Consider the following 17,569-nt stretch of genomic DNA (forward strand, 5'->3'; position numbering starts at 1 on the left):
GAGAGAGAGCTCCGCACCGTGAGGGAGGGCGGGCAGCGAGAGCCCCGCACCGTCAGAGAGGGAGGGCGGGCGGGCAGAGAGAGCCCCGCGGGGGCGGTGGAGAGGCGGGGCGAGCCGGGAAGAGAAAGTGCCGGGAAGGGGAAGTTGGGAGCGCGGCACGGCCATGGCCACCTCTCCGTTGGACCCCGCTGCCAGCCCCAGCCCCATTTCCAGCCCCGTCCCGCCGCTGGACCCGCACGCCGTGCCCATGGTAGCGCTGAACTACGGCGTGCGCCGCCGCCTCGGCCTCTACCTCAACCCGCGGGCGGCCGCGGCCGCGGACTGGACGGCGCTGGCGGAGGCGCTGGGCTGCAGCTTCCTGGAGATCCGGCGGCTCGAGGGGCTGCCCGACCCCACGGCCACACTGCTGGAGGAATGGCCGGGACGCTGCCCCGGCGGGGCCACCGTGGGGCAGCTCCTCGATGTGCTGCGCCGCTTGGGGCGCGACGATGTCCTGACGGACCTGGCCGGCAGCGTGGGTGAGGAGCTGGGAGCGGGGGGAGAGCCCGGAGAGCACGGGGAATCCCAGAGAGCACAGAGAATCCCGGAGCCTGCCCTCCTTGATGCCTCGGGAGGGAAGGGATGCTCTTCGTGTTGGTCTTTCTGTTCGTGTTGGTCTTTCTGTTGATATTGGTCCTTGCTCTTTGCGTTGGTCTTTCCTGTTTGTGTTCGTCTTTGCTGCTCTGGCCGCCGAGGTGAGGTTAAGAAAAAAAAAAAAAAGAAGAAAAGCCCTTTCCAGATTATGGAGTGACATCCTGTTTGGTGTGGGATGCTCCGGAGGCTGGAGCACCTGTGCCATGGAGACAGGCTGAGAGAGCCGGGGGTGTTCAGGCTGAGCCAGAGAAGGCTCCAGGGAGACCTTAGAGCTCCTTCCAGCCCCTAAAGAGGGTTATAAAAGGAGAGAGGGGCACTTGTTGCATGGATGGTGATAGAATAAGGGAGAATGGTTTTAAATGAAAAGAAGAGAGATTTAGATTAGATATTGGGAAGAAATTCTTACCTGTGAGGATGGTAAGGCCCTGGCACAGGGTGCCCAGAGAAGCTGTGGCTGCCCCTGGATCCCTGGAAATGTCCCAGGCCAGGTTGGATGTGGCTCTGAACAACCTGGGATAGTGGAAGATGTCCCAGCCATGGCAGGTGTTGCAATGAATGTCCTGTAAGGTCCTGTGCAACCCAAACCATTCTGTGATTCACAGAAGTCTCACCTGCCTTCCAGGAGAGGTGTGTGCTGTGTTTCTGCTAACCATGAGCCCTGCAAAGTAACCTGGAGCTCTGGGTTATCCCAGACTTTCAATTCAAAATTTTCTCTGTGCAAAAGATGCTCTTAGCCAGGTTAGCCAGGAGACAGTGTGAAAATTATCATGTGTGGATGTAGTGTGATAAGAAGATGTTTGTTGGAGGAGATGAGGGGTGTGTGGAACTGGATAATGTCAGGGAAAAAAAATCCATTCAAGCTGAAAAAATTGAGAAGGTCAATGAGAAATATGAAGGCCCTTGTACTGTTCTGATGACTTCTTCTTTTTGGGCTCTTTGTATTCTTTGTGGTCAGAGAAATTCAGAGGGAACCCAGCTGTCATCAGAAGGGAAATTTTTTTACCGAAAGATTTCCAAAGCCAGAGAATTCCCTGAAGGCCTGTGTTGTATAACAGAGCTTACTGAGTTAGCAAGGAGGAAGTATTAAATCTCACTTCCTGTTACTCATGGAGGTAAAGGAAGATGTAGAAATCCATCTCTGTAGAGAGCCTGACCAAGAGGAGATGGAGCACTTCCCTTTGGTCCTGTTGTTCTTCCTGCTTTAGCTCACAGTCTGAAGGCCAGGTTTTGGGAAGGAGAAAAGCATCAGTGTAATTTGTGATCTGCTTATCAGAGATTCCTAACAAATCTGGGGGAGCTTCCAGCTGTGCAGAAGATCTGGGGCTTCACAAAAACTCTGGGATCACCCAGGCTGGTGCTGGCCGATAAGAAGAGACAGATAAATTCTTGAAAGAGGGGCCCACTGAGGGCTGTTCAACAAAAATACTCCATGTGGCTCAGGAAATGCCTTAACTGTGAAGAGTCCAAAAGAGAGATTATAAAAATGGATTTATAGATTATACCTAAAAGATAGCTTCTAGGGAAATATCTCTGTAAGTTTATTTTATTTTTATGTTCCCCCCGGACATCTGGTTTTGTGCAGTGCTTGAGACAGGATGAGGCTTGGGGCCAGTGGATCTTCAGCCTGACCAGTGTGACTGTTCCTCTTCTATGATTTTTGGCTGAGGACTGCACTGAGAGCTTGTGACCTGGTGCTGGTGATGAGAGTTCTTGCAGAAGTGGAAAGGAAAGGGAAAGGAAAGGGAAAGGATGGAGAAAGTTTCATGTACTCTTATGCACAGTATTTCCTGATGCCAGGGGTATCTTTGTGTACTACTGGAACTTCTTCAGTGGAATCCAGCTCAGAATCAGAAAATATCAGTATTGATGTCTCAGCAACTCTACCCTGACTGTGATCTTCCTCAGCAGTTTATTTCTCTGTAGAATCATCTTCAGGGAGGTAAAGCTTTTTGCTTTGATACATTTGTGCTCTTTCCTGCTGATTTTTGTTTCTTCCCTGACCTGTTACAAAAGTGCTCCTTTCCTGCCTGACAGTTACTGGGTCTGTTTTCTCTGTGTTCTCATCATGCCACTGATTTTGTGCTTTAGATTTCTTGTTTCTATTCTGTTTTTTTTTTTTTTTTCTAGTTCCTCAGGAATTTGTTTGACTGCCAGAGGAATGTAAAGCCTAGTTAGGTGTTTGGTGAAGGAGGACAGCTTGGAGGAGTTTCACTTGATGGTCTCAAAGCATCCCTGATCCTTGTTCACTCTCATTAACCTGTGCAATCAGCTGCTCTTTCCAGCTGGGGACTGATCCACCCCAAATCAGAGGCAAGGAGAGGAGGCTTGGAGCAAATCCACTGAAAATGAACATTTCTATATTGAGCACTATGCAATGCTGTTAAATAACTGCCTCTTCTTGCCTATTCAGCAGTATTTTGGATTGTGAAACTGGCACCAAAGGGAATCAAGGCACACTTAAGGTGGTGGCTGTATGCCAGTCCTTCCTCTGAGACTGCTGAACCTGTTGGCAACTTCAAAGTGACTTCAGTCATGATCTCAAAGATACTGATTTAGCTGACACACCTCACCAACAGGGGATCTGAGTTATGGCTTTAGTGAGGAAAGATGTGAAATCTGAACCTGGTGGCTGGTAAAGAATGTGGCTGATCCTCCCCTCTGCAGGACTGGGGAGGCTGAGGAGAGGAGAAAGGCAGATTGGGAATGCCTCAGCCTCAGGAAAAGCTTTGATCAGATCTGAGCCTTATTAGATTGGAGATAATGCAGTAACAAGATGCAAAGCTGAGATAGAAGCAGGGGATGGGGCTCAGGCTGGGGCTCCTGCAGAGCTGCTTGTGCCAGGCTGTGTTACAGGAGAATTCACTGGGCTCCCACCAGCATCCTGCACTTCCAAGGGATCCTTTGCTCTGCTTTTGCACAGTCCCCTCTGCCAGCTGATCAGTACTGATTGCCACTTGTTGGGGTTTTTTTAATCTTAAGTAAAGGTAGAGTCTCTAGGGAGCTTCATCCTTTTCACAATTCCTTTTTTCAAATCTCCTTTTACTTTCAGTTCTTCTGTAATTACAGAGTAGCAGAGGCTGCAGAGTTTCTTGTTGGTTCTCCAAAGGCTTCACATTTAGATTTATGATTTATTTTCAAACCAAGTCTGTTTATAATAGATCTGTGCCCACCACTGACCTGACTGGGCAGTTCACAGCAGTGACTGTGACAGGTCTTTGCCCTTCAGTTATCTCAGGGTGGGTTTCTTTTTCTACTCTGCTTGGGATAAGAAGATCCCTGTTGCTGTAGCACAACATAAAAGCTGCTTCAGGGGCTCCTTAAAATTTCACCTGGTCCTGCTGTCTGTGGTGAGTGTGGGCAGTCATTGTCACCTGCAGTTATCCTGGCTGGCAAAGGCTGGGGTGGGAATCTGCTCTTGTGGGTCTGCAGAGAATTTCTAAGGTAACAAAAGACCTACAGGGTCAGTAACCCAGCACTGCCAAGGCCACCTCTAAGCCCTGTCCCCAAGGGCCACATTTTAGATCCCTCCAGGGATGCTGACTCCACCATAGCCCTGGGCAGCCTGTTCCAGTGCCTGATCACCTTTCAGTGAAGAATTGTTCCCTAATATCCAATCTAAACCTCCCCTGGTGCAGCTTGAGGCCATTTTGTCTTGTCTTATGGCTTTTTTACTTGGACAGAAAGACTGACACCATGAAAACATCCCCAGCTACTTTGTGATTTCAAATATTCCAAAATGCAGAACAATGAGAGCAGATAGCAGAGTTGGGACCTGCTCTGTACCTTATTCTTGGTATGAAAGATGTACTGGGACATAGTAGAGCTAAGGGGAGGAGGAAGAATAAAACAAGCAAAAGAAAGTACTTCTTAAAATATCAAGAGTGATTTTCAGGAATTAATTGCTAGAGGAGGTGGTGGAGGCAGCATCAAGACATTCAGAAAGAGGTGTGAGAAATTCTACATCCTGAAAAAACCAGACAGGGGGTTTCCCTGTAGCATCCCTGATCCATGAAATAGCTGTTCCTGTTTTAATGAACTCCAGCAGTGCAAACCCAGGTCACAGGAGCTCTGTGTTTTTGCAGAGGAGGACTGTAAGAAGTACTTGCAGAGGAAGCAGGAAGAGGCCAACCAGCCCCTCCAGGTGCCAGCAGTGGACAGCAGTGTGCCAAAGACATCAGAGCTGATGGGCATCACCACCAGGGATGATCCATATGGTAAGAGCCCCTGCTTCCACTGCTGCCTCATACCTCCTGTTGGAGTCACCTTCCTCATAGGAAGTGCAGAGAACCTGTTTGCTTTCATAATTCCCACAAGTTTTCATACCCCAGGCCAGAATGCTTTCTTCATTTTTCCTGTGTCTAAGAGCAGAGAGGGGAAGCAGCCCTGGGAAACACTTCAGACAGGAGCAGGCTGGCACAGAGCCACTGGACACACATGGGAGGGGACTTCACAGAAATGTGTCCCTTAGCCCAGCCTGGCCCAGAGCAGCAGCTGCTGAAAGCTCAAGGCGTTGGAGCCCGGGGGGAAGGCTGTCAGAGGTGATTTCCCTGCCCTTTCTTGGGCAGGTGGAACCACCTTGAATGAAAAGGAAGTGGGTTTGAAGTAGGTGTGCAGTGGGTGGAGAGAGGAAATGGGTTTTGTGTGTGTGCATTGCTGAGTGTGCAGCCCTGCATGTGCAGCCAGGTGTGTGCTGGCCACCTTTGCTGCATGTGTGGACATCACCAACCATCCCCAAATATCCACAGACCAATATTCTGGTGTTTGTACATGGCAGCTTTGCCTGATGTGACCCCCAAGTTAGTGCTGTGCCCCTGCAGCAGTACCCTCAGTTTGCCTGACCTGGCAGACAATCCCCTTCTGCTTCACTGGTTGCTTCTTGGGCTGAATCTGCCTGCTGGGTTGATACTTTCCTCAGCAGCTTTTAGAGCCTGACCTATTTTTTCACTGTGGTAGGCTTTAACTGGCATAAAAAATTGAATTTATCTGTAGTGACATTGATATGGAAAAAAATAACACAGTTGGAAACTATCCAGCAGTATTAAGGCACTTAATTATGAGAAACATTGCCCTTCAAATGCAGCACTTTAATATTTGGATAACTGCTAAATAAACAAGAGCTGCCAGCCATTAATGTAATTGGAAAACAGGCCCATTAGGATGAGACTGCAGGTACCCACGTTTGACATCAGCCATGAAAATGACAGGTTCCAAATTTCAAGGCTCACCCCATAACTCCATGGACAGCAGGTGGCAGGACATTGCTGAATGCTGTTTTGGTTGGGAAGTTTGAATCTTTGTGACCTGAACTAGGGAAAAAGGACCCAGAGCCACAAGGATATTATAGATGTGAAACTCTCAGTGAAATCCCAGAGTGTCAGAGTGAAATCCCAGAGTGTCAGAGTGAAATCCCAGGGTGTCAGGGCTCTGAGTTGCATCCCCTGGGATGCTCTGCTCCCTCCAGCTCCACTCAGATTCCCATAGCTGGATGTTGCTGCCTCCTCAGATTTTGCCTGTCTGCACCTCAGCTCCTTTCCCTGACCCCTGCCAGGCAATGTGGGTGTGTGTGAGCAGCCTGGCCAGTGAAAGCAGCCAGGGCACTGATGAGTGTGTGTTACCTCCTGCCAGCCCTGTTAAGGGCAGGAGTCTGGGCTGAAGGGCAGCTCATCTAATAAAAGGCTAAATTACCTTTATAGTGTGGCCAGAGCTTTTCTGTCAGACTCCCGATTCTCTGACTTAAAGTCTGTGGGAGCTCTTGAAAGTTCACTGCAGGAGTGAACTTCATTTATAGTAGAAGATGACAGCTACATTTTTTAATGGTTTCAGGGAGTGGAACGGAGATATTTGATGCCTTCATCTGCTACTGTCAGAAAGACCTCCAGTTTGTCCAGGAGATGATCAGGGAGCTGGAGCAAACAGAGTTCAAACTGAAGCTCTGTGTATTTGATCGGGACGTCTTGCCAGGAGCCTGTGTGTATTCCATCAGTGGAGAACTCATAGAGAGGAGGTAAGTGAACTGTGGCTGTTGGGGCCAGCTGTGAGTGCAGTGGAACATCACATTCATTTTACAGGGATGTCTGCAGCGTGGTGCCAGTGAAACAGCAAAAATCCACAAGAATGTCTTAATGGGCTTTGCTTTATGCTCTTGGCTCAGGAAGGACGACTCAGGCTTTCCTCCAGTGTGTCCCTTCATTGTGTTCATGAGGGAGGTGCCACTCTAGTGATGCTGCTTATGTTCAATTGCTTTTCTTTGCCTTGTGTGTCATATATAGACACAGGATCACATAAAGGTTGCACAGTGAAGTCCAGACTGGACTTCACTGTTCCTCATTTTTTGGTACGTGAGTGTGTATCTGTAATCAAGTTTTTCTGTGTAACATCACTTTGTGTCTGTCAGGCGTTCCTGCTCTGCAGTTAATTCCTGCTGGAACACAGCCAGGTCCTTCTGCACTGGAGCACTTCAGAGCAGTGATTTCTGCTCTGTGTGTGGGAATGCTTCTGTTTATGGGAATGAAAACCATCTCATTTGACATTTTATTTGTTTTCTCCCCTGCTTAACCTGCAGGTGTCGGAGGATGGTGGTTGTCGTTTCAGACGATTACCTGGAAAGTGAAGAATGTGATTTCCAGACCAAATTTGCTCTTAGTCTTTCCCCAGGTAAGATCACAGAAATATCCCATTTACAATTGCACATTATCCTTTTTATTACAGTGACATCTAAACCTTCAGCTGAAGTCAGTGGGCACTGTACCACGGGAACTAACAGGGGCTTCATAATTTGGTTGTGCAGGCAAGGGCTTGGGCTGGGTCCCTTGCCCTGCTCTTGACCTTCCTCACGTGGCTGCAAGCAAGAGTTTGCCTGTGCTGCACTGCTCCAGCTGTCAGTGGGATAATGCTGCCTGCTCCAGAAATGTCAGAGCTGCATGTCAGGCTTGTGAAGGGCTTCCAGATCCACAGGAAAATAGGAAAAAATGCTGCTCAAGAGACAAGTAGTATAATAAATCCAGGATGTGAGTAAAGCTGGGAATTAGGTGACAGGTAATGAACATGCAGATTTCAAGGCCAGGCTGGGTGGGGCTCTGAGTAACCTGGTCTAGAAGGTGTCCCTGCCCATAGCAGGGGGGTTAGAACTAGATGATCTTCAGGGCCTCTTCTAACCCAACTCATTCCATTTTATGATTCTTGCAGGGATCCTTGAGTATTGTGGATAGGTAAACAAAATATGGAATGAATGTTCAACTTAGGTTGGGAAATTTTTTACATACTTTGTTCTGAATTGAAAAGCCACCAATTTACTTCTGCCAGGTCTGTTGTGATTGCTCTTTTCTAGCCAGTAGTCCTTCTACAGTTGCCTGTGTTGCTGAGGAGTAAGTGCAGCCCAGCCTAATAGTATGGAGGATATGTAGAAAATATCCTAATAGTATGGAGGATATGTAGAAAATATCCTAATAGTATGGAGGATATATGGAAGATTATCTGGATATGAAGTCTCTTTTCTAGATGAGGCATCTGACATTATATTATTATAAAGGACATGCCAGAGGTTAGACCAGAAGCTGGTGGCAGAGACAGGAATTCACTTCATCTCCCCTGACACACTAATTTCATATGATATCAGTTAATCCATTGAACACTCCCAGGATTTTTTATCAGCCTCCAGTCATCAAGATTTGTAGAAAAGTCCTTTTAGTTCTTCACCAGTTTTTGGTGGGCATCACACCTTCCATTAGAACAGGAAGAGGAAGTTCCATCTGTATGGAATGCCCTGAGTTCTGCCAGTGGGAACACAGGTGGAAGTACAGGCTTAGAAAAGTCACAGCATTACTGTTTGTGTGGGGTGTTAGTGATGCACAGAAGGGTTTGGTGGCAGGCTCTGGGAGCCCCATGGATTACTCAGCATCTGCTGCAGTTATGAAATGTTGGTTATTTGCCTCATCCCTGTCTCAGTGCAGGTGGTGGCAGGTGTCCCTGTGGAGAGCTACAAGGAGAAAACTCCTCTGTAGAAGAGCTGCTCCTTCAAGCAGCAGCAGTCACAGGGAGGGTGCTCTCACCTCATGGTGTATCAAAACCAGCAGTCCATGTTAGCAGGGGGATTCCTTGGGGAACATCTGCAGCCTGAGTAAATCAGGGCTCAGAGACTTGCTCTCCAGAGTGAGAGCTGGTTGCAATACAATCAGTCAGGTAAAAATGCTGATGTTAGAATGGTAGGTGCTGCTGCCTGTTTCTTGTCCCCAACAAACCTCTCCTGGTGAAAAACAAGTTGAGTTAACATCCAGGTAATGCAGTCAAACCCCCACTCAACGCTCACCACAGTGCAAGAAAGGCTCTTTTGCAAGGTTTTATTTCAGCAGAGTCTCATGCAGCTGAAGGGGAACCTGGAGAGAAAGAGGAAGAACCAGGTGGAGCAGGCAGCTTAAGAAGGGGAAGGGGTGGGAGGCAGAGCTCAGGGCTGGGCAGAGGGAACTGGCCACCAGGGGAAGGGGGGTGGCTTCCAGGGATGCTAAGCCACTGAGGGGACAGGGGAAGGAGAAATTCGGGGAAGTTGTGACATAGAAGTCCAGAGGGAGTCTGTTTTCCCCCCCAGGAGGGCTAACTCTATGGTGAGTAGTTACTGATGTTTCCAGGGCTGGGGATTTGGGGATTGACCAAGAGCAGAGAGTTCATGGGATGCCACAGTCAGGAGCAAAGCTGGATTTTGTGATGTGTGTGCTGTGGTGGGGAGGGAATGGATGTGGGCTCTGCCTGTGGCTCTGTGTGACCCTCTCTGTGTGACCCCCTCTCTGTGTGTCCCCCTCTCTGTGTGTCCCCCTCTCTGTGTGTCCCCCTCTCTGTGTGTCCCCCTCTCTGTGTGTCCCCCTCTGTGTGACCCTCTCTCTGTGACCTCTCTGTGACCTCTCTGTGACCTCTCTGTGTGACCTCTCTGTGTGACCTCTCTGTGTGACCTCCTCTCTGTGTGACCTCTCTGTGACCTCCTCTCTGTGTGACCTCCTCTCTGTGTGACCTCCTCTCTGTGTGACCCCCTCTCTGTGTGACCCCCTCTCTGTGTGACCTCCTCTCTGTGTGACCTCCTCTCTCTGTGACCTCCTCTCTCTGTGACCTCTCTGTGTGACCTCCTCTCTGTGTGACCTCCTCTCTCTGTGACCTCCTCTCTCTGTGACCTCTCTGTGACCTCTCTGTGTGACCCTCTCTGTGTGACCCTCTCTGTGTGACCTCCTCTCTGTGTGACCTCCTCTCTGTGTGACCTCTCTGTGACCTCTCTGTGTAACCTCTCTGTGTGACCCTCTCTCTGTGTGTCCCCCTCTCTGTGTGTCCCCCTCTCTGTGTGTCCCCCTCTCTGTGTGTCCCCCTCTCTGTGTGTCCCCCTCTCTGTGTGTCCCCCTCTCTGTGTGTCCCCCTCTCTGTGTGTCCCCCCCTCTGTGTGTCCCCCCCTCTGTGTGTCCCCCCCTCTGTGTGTCCCCCTCTGTGTGACCCTCTCTGTGTGACCTCTCTGTGTGACCTCTCTGTGTGACCTCTCTGTGACCTCTCTGTGGGATCTCCCTTCCAGGTGCTCGCCACAAGCGGCTGATTCCAGTCAAGTACAAGTCCATGAAGAACGAGTTCCCGAGTATCTTACGGTTCATTACCATTTGTGACTACACCAATCCTTGCACCAAAAAATGGTTCTGGACCAGACTGGCAAAATCCCTCATGCTGCCCTGATGCAGAGTCCTGAGAGCTGGGTGCTCTTGTGACCTGTCCTGGCTGTGCCTTTGGACCAGGGGTGTGCTTGACACGGGGTCCTCCACCACTTCAGAACCTGGATCCTTGCTTGGAGCCTGTGACTGGGAACAAAGAACTCTCTCCAGCACTTCTTCACAACTCTGAGGGGAAATAAAACAACTGTGTTGGTTAAGTCAGTGAGCAGCAGCGTCCAGCATTTGTGGAGTAAGCACTTTCACTAAAAATACTGAAAATACACATCTAGTCTGATACAGGAAGACTCTGTTGTAAGAATTAGCAAGACCTCAGAGCCTCAAACTGCAGGTTTTGTCAATGTTTTAAAGCTGCAGTAACATTGAGGCTTGTGGAAGTTTTACCATATTGCACAGGTCTGTCTCTATTCAGGTCACACTTGATTCTGTGACCTTGTACCAGCATTTCATATTCCCAGATTTTACTAAATATTTTTTTTTTCCTTCAGGAGAAATTCAGTCTTAAAATACATCTTTTCAGTGACAGTCTTACTACACAAAGCAGGGGCTGCTGTTGCTCATTGACTTGACCAAGGTCTGCACCTCAGTGGGTCCAGATCTCAAATTCTTTTACCTTTAAAAACCTTCCAAAACACAGCAGCTTTTGGGATGTCTCAAAGGCACAGGGCTAAACACTGAACAAGGAGTGTATTAAATTGACATTTGGGCTGTTTAAAATATGGAAGTGAATGTTACATTACTAGGAAAGAGCCTAATTTAATTAACTGCCACAATAATTACTGTATTTCTGTGACTAAGGCTCAGAGCAATGTCAGGACTGCTCTGCTTGTTAGACTTGGCCTTGAATCCTGCCCGTGGCTAGTGGATCTCATCAGCGCTCCAGGGTGGAGGTCCGGAGTTCTACCCAAAGGAGTGTTTAAAGCAATCCATTGGTGTATTAAACAGATTTACAGTAAATATTGACTTTTTAAATTGGGGAAGAGAGGAATCTTGCCTATGTGTCTGCAGTTGCTTGAACTCTGCCCCTTTGTTCTTTACTTCAGCCACTGACTAATGTTGATTTTACAGCTTAATGTTTTACTAGTTTACATTTTTAAGGTTGCATCTGGATGTGATTTTATTTTTTCAATTTTAGCTTTGTTTTAAAGCATTACCAGGGCTGAGACAGAAATGGGCTCCTGCCCTCTCCCTCACACTCCCTGTCAGTGAATGATCCCTTGGCAGGGCTGCTGCCAAATCCTGTCCAGGTGCTGCTGCTGGTTCCTCCTGGCTGACAGCAGCAGCCCTTGACCTGAGCATGGTGAAGCTCATTCATGCACATCCTGCTGGCAGCAGGAGCCATTTTTGGACAGACCCAGGAGCTGGGTGTTTCTTCTACAAAACTAACTGCTGCCATCGTGCCAAGGTGACATTTGCACCTTCCTGTCTTGCTAGAACAGGTGAGAAGTCTGTGGGCACGGGAGGAGGAAAGTTTAGCTGATGAGAGGTTTCTGAGTGAATCCTATTGCCCTGGGGCCTCTCCTGCAGAAGTGGAGACAGCTGCTTGCCTCTGGCTTTCTGCATAATCGTTAAATGTTAATTACAGAAGAGGTTCAGGAGGCTGCTTGATCCCCGGGGGCTCAGTGAATTCTCATGCTCTGGAGAGCCTATAAACATCAATTATGGGTCATTACTCGCAGGACCGAAGGAGATTGCTCCTGCCTGGAGAGCTGGAAGGGCTCGGGTGGCTCCTTCAGGGCAGCCGGGGCAGAGGAGCCCGCGCTGGACGCTAGAGGGAGGCCATGGCCCACGCTGCTCCCTGCGAGGGAATGCGGGTGTGAGGTGTTTGTGAGGGCCCCAGGACCAGGGCAGAGATGAGAATCTGACTCCATGTTCTCAAAACGCTGATTTATTATTTTATATTTTAAAATTCTATACTAAAACTATATTAAAGAAATAGAGAAAGGATACATCAGAAGGCTTAACAAGAACGATAATAAAAACTCGTGAGTCCTCAGAGTCTGACACAGCTGGTAGTGATTGGTCATTAAGTTGAAACAATTCACATGGAACCAATCAAAGATGCTCCTGTTGGTAAACGATTTCCAGACCATCTTCCAAAGCAATCAGATAATTATTGTTTTCATTCTTTTCTGAGGCTTCTCAGCTTCTCAAGAGAAAAATCCTGGGCAAAAAGGATTTTTCAGAAAATATGATAGTGGTATAGCTGGGATGGGCCAGCAGGGCACTGATGTGGAAAAAACACAGGTGGGTTCTCCTCCTCTTCCCTTTGCTCCCTCTTCTGAGCAGGGTATACCAAAACCAGTGAGAATTTTGGCAGCTTTACCCTCATGCAGTGTCTGCAGAGTCTTGATGGTTTGGGACTTGGTGTGTTGCATCTAAAGGGAAAAAGCCAGCAGGAAAAGTGATGATGTTTGTAATAAATGGTTTGGTGATCACCCAGCAGGGAAAGTGCTGGTTCTGGAAGGGAAAGCAAACAGAGGAGCTGGAGTTCTAAATTTTTTGAGTTCAAATAGATAAATGTTATATTCCAGTTAGTGGTGAAAGATGTTGGGATCTTGTTAGCACCCTGCTTGTGGTGCCCTGGCTTTTCTCTCTGCTTGGCTTGGATGCTGGGAAGGTCTTACTGTTATGGGGCTGTTGCTTTATTACAAGCTACTATTTATGTTACAGGCTAAAATAATTATTTGGGGGTAAAGTGAGGTAACAGCCCTAAAACATAAAATATGCTTCAAATATGTATCCTCTTCTATGTAAACCTAGAGTTTATGCACTTCTGACACTTTCATATCTGCATTGTCACAATAACTTCAAGTGTGACATTGTGAATGATACAAAATGCAGTTGTTGTGAACCTTTTGCCCATTTCAGTGGCATTTGGGGTGCTCCTCCCCTCTTTCATGTTCAGTGGAAGGTTAAAATTTTTGAACACCTTTAAAAAAGGGATTTTTAAAATGGTGATGTTACAGGGTTTCTTTTATTTTGTCTTTCTTCCTCACTGAAATTGTCTTAGTTGAATCTCATTTATTTTTATATACAGACATATATATATATATATATATATATATATATATATATTTATAATAATTTTGTGTCCTGATAGAAAGGGGGAAAGCATCTGTGTTTATAGGCATTCTGAAAATAAACAATATTTCTGTTTTTCTCCTCAAAAATCCAAACTTTTGCTACTTGTGAAAACATTTTAAAATAAAGAATGAAAACCCAGCAGGCTGAATCTGCTTTGTGGGTATTGAAGAACAAAACTGTGTCTCAAAATGAAGTTTAAGGAAGGAAAGACATGGGATAGTTCTTTATTTTCATGTTTTGGCTAAGTAACTTCATCAGAGCATCAGAGGGGGTGGTTGGGTGTACCTGGGAGAGAGAGATACAGAGTTATGTCATGCCAGGAGGAAAATGTATCAAGGAATTGTACTTCAGACATGTGGTTCCTCTCCAGGTCTCGTTTTTTGTTTTGTGATCTGTGTTGCCATCCTGTATTGCTTCAGCCCTGGTGCCCATCAGGCTGGAGGGGATGGAGCCAGGGCTCTGTTGGGGTGCTGCTCCTGCTCCACACCCCTCCTGGAGGCCCCAGCAGGGATTATGGCAGCACAGTGATCCATCTGGGGGATTCTGCCAGTTTTATTTCCTTTGGCTTGCAGTCATTCCAAGGCAGGGGAGTAACTCAGACCCCCAGCAGCTGTCAGGCCAAGGTCCTGCCACAGGAAAAGAAGAAGGATCATGCATCATGGAAGTGTTGGTTGGAAGGAATTCCTGGAGGTCGAGGCCGAGCTGGTTTCCCCATGGGAGAGGCCACACCCTCAGCACTTGCAGGGCCACGTTCCCTACAGAGCCTATGAAGTTGTGTCTCTGCTATGGCTGCTATGAACATATGGCCGGCAGGATGGAAACCACCCCTGCATGGATTATTCTAGATGGCAAGAGCAGCCTGCCAGGAGGGTCCCATTCCCTGGAAGTGCTGGTATCCCATCACTCCCAGTGCAGCTTTACACACTGCCCTGCTCTGTGCTTTGGAGCAGTCAGTGATCCTTGCCTGTATTTGAGCCTGAGCTCTGATTCAGGGGGATTTGAGGGGGTCCAGCAGCAGCAGCTCTTTCCCAGCTGTCATTCCCCTTGTGCTAAAGAAATATTCCCAGTCCTCTGTTTTAGTTTGGTGCCATTTCCTCATTTCCTGCAGGACAGCATTTACCTGGTGAAACTGCTGCAGAATGTTCTCAGCTTCAGGAAGAAAGGCTGAGAGGTCAAATATTGACCTCGATGGATCAAATTCCATCCTTCATTTTCACCAATGTGACAAGAGTTGTGTTGCCATGGGGGAGGCACTGCTTGGTCCAGAGGGCACATTTACAGGAATAAAATTAGCATAGGGAAGAAAGAGTAATTATGCATAAAAAATGGCTGGGAAAATGTTGCTTGAGCATCCCGGAAACAGATTTTAATAAGGCAATAAAAAACAAACCCCACAAGGTTCACACTGCTGGGAAACATTCTCACAGAATTTATTAAAAAGAGCACCTCTGTCACACCATTTGGGGCTTTACAACATGTGCTGTGTACAAATATTTCACTAAAGGTAATTTTCTCTATGTGTTACAGCCATTTTCGTATCCCCACTAGGACTTTGAGATGACTTTGAACCCAACCCAACCTCTGGATCAGCACTATCAAGCCCAGCCCTGGAAAAACTTGTTTATTTTGCAACAAAATCTGCAGTCAGGGGACTGAATAGTGCTGTATTCACTCTGGGGCTGTGCTGTGCTGTGAAAGGTTAATTAATTGAAGCTGTGTTTAAATCTTAAGCAGTTCCAAAGTCTGATTTACTAACAATGCATTTTCTGTTCTGCAGCAGAAGCCAGCTTAGCAGTGTCTTTTCCTCATCCTGATCCCACTGATACAGCTGCTCATGCCATGGCAGAGGTTGGGGCTGTCCTTGCCCATCCTGATCCTTCCATCTCAGCTGGGTAGATGGTTTCTACAAAGGCAGGGGGTGCATCCCTGCAGTTCAGACCATGAAGGCTGTACCAGCTGCTCATGGAGTTTTGTCACAGACATCTTTTCATTAAAATCCTTTCGTTAGGATTTTTCCTGCTGAAGCTGAGAAGTTTCAGCAACAAAGTGTAAATAATGGTTATCTGCTGCTGTGGAATGCAACAGGTGGATCCATGATTGGTCTCTTGTAGATGTTTGGATTTACTGACTACTCATGGCAGAGCTGGGTCTTGCTCTCTGCCGAGAGACAGATCTTTGTTATTAATTCTTTTTTGTTCTTAGCTTAGGCAGCCTTCTGAGAACTTTTCTTTTTATTTCTTTTTAGTATAGTTATAATGCAGTATATATATCATAAAATAATAAATCAAGCCTTCTGAACATGAGGTCAACATTCTCACCTCTCTCTTCACCTGTAAAACCCTTGTGAGCACCGTCACAGCGTTCCTCCTGCCTCACAGCCAGTGGAGGGGTTTTGATTCCCATTTTCCCAATTCCCAGTCTTGCTTAGGGTGGGTTTTGGTGGGGCTGGACTGGAAGGACAGAATGAACTGTACTGTCCATGAAACAGTTAACTATGGCTCCCTACAAAAGGTTGCTTGGAACTTTTTCCTGCACTTTCCCAGTGCCTTGGAGAGCAGGACAATGTGCAGTGTGTCCAGCTGAGTCCAAGGACAGCACAGCTGTTCCATCCTGTGCTTCCAAGCCTCCCCTTCCCAGGAAACAGGGAGAAGCCCCAGTGAGGAGGCAGGTGGCAGATGGCTGGGAGCACAGAGGCACTGGGAGGAACATGCCAGCATTTCCTCAACATCCAAACCATCCCTGAGCAGACAGATTTTGCACAGCTCTCAGTCCCTCCATGCATTCCCACAAGGAAAGAGTAAAGCAGTGCCTGGCTGGGTTCCAGCCCCCAGGGAGAGATGCACTGGCTCCTGCTGGCTCCCCAGGGGAGTGGCTGCTTATCCACCTGTGCCAAGAGAGCAGCAGGGCTCTGCAGAGCAGGCAGTGGGGGACAAGACGCAGGATCATGAGGAGAACCCTTGCTTCAAGCCCAGTGAGAACATGGAGGCTCAATGCTGCAATTTTCTATGGTTTCTGAATGAAATCAAAGTCATGAGGTGATAAAATAGGTCTTTATCCACTGTTTAGGGTGCTAGTCAGGAATTCAAGGGGAATGTGTTCAGGCAAACGTGGGGTTACCATGAAGTGAACTTTCACAAAGTTTTTGCAGCATTTTTCTGGCTCTGATCTTCAGCTGTGTCAGCAGAATGAGATGTATGAACTGTAAGACCTGAGGTGTTTAACTGTTCATGTGCCATTTCTGAGGCTGCTGCCTCAGGAACAAATACCACTCAGGAACGAGGGGAAAAACTGGGAAAGAAAACCACATGCTTTTCCCTGTCCCACTGTGGGGCCATGGCAGACCCTGCAGTCAGCTTTACAGCAACATTTTCAAAAGTATTCAGAAATCTGGGTGACAGATTTAAATCTATTGAATCATGGAAGATTTAGTGTTTGATTTTTGGTAGCACTTAACAGAGACCCACTCAGTGAAATATACAATAATAAGATGTCAAGTGCTTTGAGCCAAGGAATAAACTGGACATTGGCTTTAAAATGTCAGTCTCAGTATCTCTAAAACATTGCACAGATATGTAAAGACCACAATGTAAAGGCCTTTTGAGATCTTTAGAAAGGCAAAGAAGAGAAGCATCACATTTTTTTACTTTAAATCTATTTAGTCTTCAAATTAATATTCCCTGCTTTTCCTAACAGTTATTCTCTAGACTCCTTGGTGCCTTCACCTCTGCTAGCACTGCACCTGGCACCTGCTCAGCTGTGTTGTGTTTTTGAGCATCAGGAGTGGAAGCTTTTCAGCTTCCCTCTCAGAATCTCCCTCATCAGCATGCTGCTCTTGGCAGACAGGCTTGTCTTCAGCTCCAAGACATGCATATTGATCAGTCATTTCCTTTTGTTACCTTGCATCCTGCCATCGATTTTAATTGTTCCCTGCTGAAGAGGAAGCATTCAGTACACGTACAATTACCAATGACAACATTTTTGCTTTCCACACCTTTTGCCTGGTGTTGCCTCTGCTCAGCTCTCCAGAGCTGTGGATCTCTCTCCCTCTCAGCAAGCAGCAATCTGCACAAATCATGCAGCAGTCAATTTGTGTCTATTAAATAAATTTCTGATTCTGTGTGACAGCTTTCCCTGCTGCATGATTTCACACTTCAGCAGTT

The 17,569-nt window shown here is 47.4% G+C and overlaps 1 protein-coding gene across 1 annotated transcript; it reads left to right on the top strand.

Moving 5' to 3' along the window:
* The first annotated feature begins 88 nt into the window (after positions 1-88).
* Positions 89-10,509, top strand: MYD88 (MYD88 innate immune signal transduction adaptor). Its single transcript, XM_005491453.4, has 5 exons — positions 89-518; positions 4,716-4,847; positions 6,457-6,637; positions 7,196-7,287; positions 10,175-10,509. The coding sequence occupies exons 1-5, from the start codon at positions 164-166 to the stop codon at positions 10,327-10,329; spliced, it is 915 nt and encodes a 304-aa protein (XP_005491510.3). The 5' UTR covers positions 89-163; the 3' UTR covers positions 10,330-10,509.
* The last annotated feature ends 7,060 nt before the right edge of the window (positions 10,510-17,569 follow it).

This window comes from Zonotrichia albicollis, chromosome 1 (genome assembly GCF_047830755.1).
Source record: "Zonotrichia albicollis isolate bZonAlb1 chromosome 1, bZonAlb1.hap1, whole genome shotgun sequence".
NCBI classification, from domain to species: domain Eukaryota; kingdom Metazoa; phylum Chordata; class Aves; order Passeriformes; family Passerellidae; genus Zonotrichia; species Zonotrichia albicollis.

Excerpts from the sequence above, each read along its gene's own strand:
- MYD88 (XM_005491453.4), top strand. The coding sequence starts at position 164 with ATGGCCACCTCTCCGTTGGACCCCGCTGCCAGCCCCAGCCCCATTTCC. Across the intron at positions 519-4,715 it reads GGACCTGGCCGGCAGCGTGG|AGGAGGACTGTAAGAAGTAC; the intron begins GTGAGGAGCTGG and ends GTGTTTTTGCAG. Across the intron at positions 6,638-7,195 it reads GGAGAACTCATAGAGAGGAG|GTGTCGGAGGATGGTGGTTG; the intron begins GTAAGTGAACTG and ends CTTAACCTGCAG.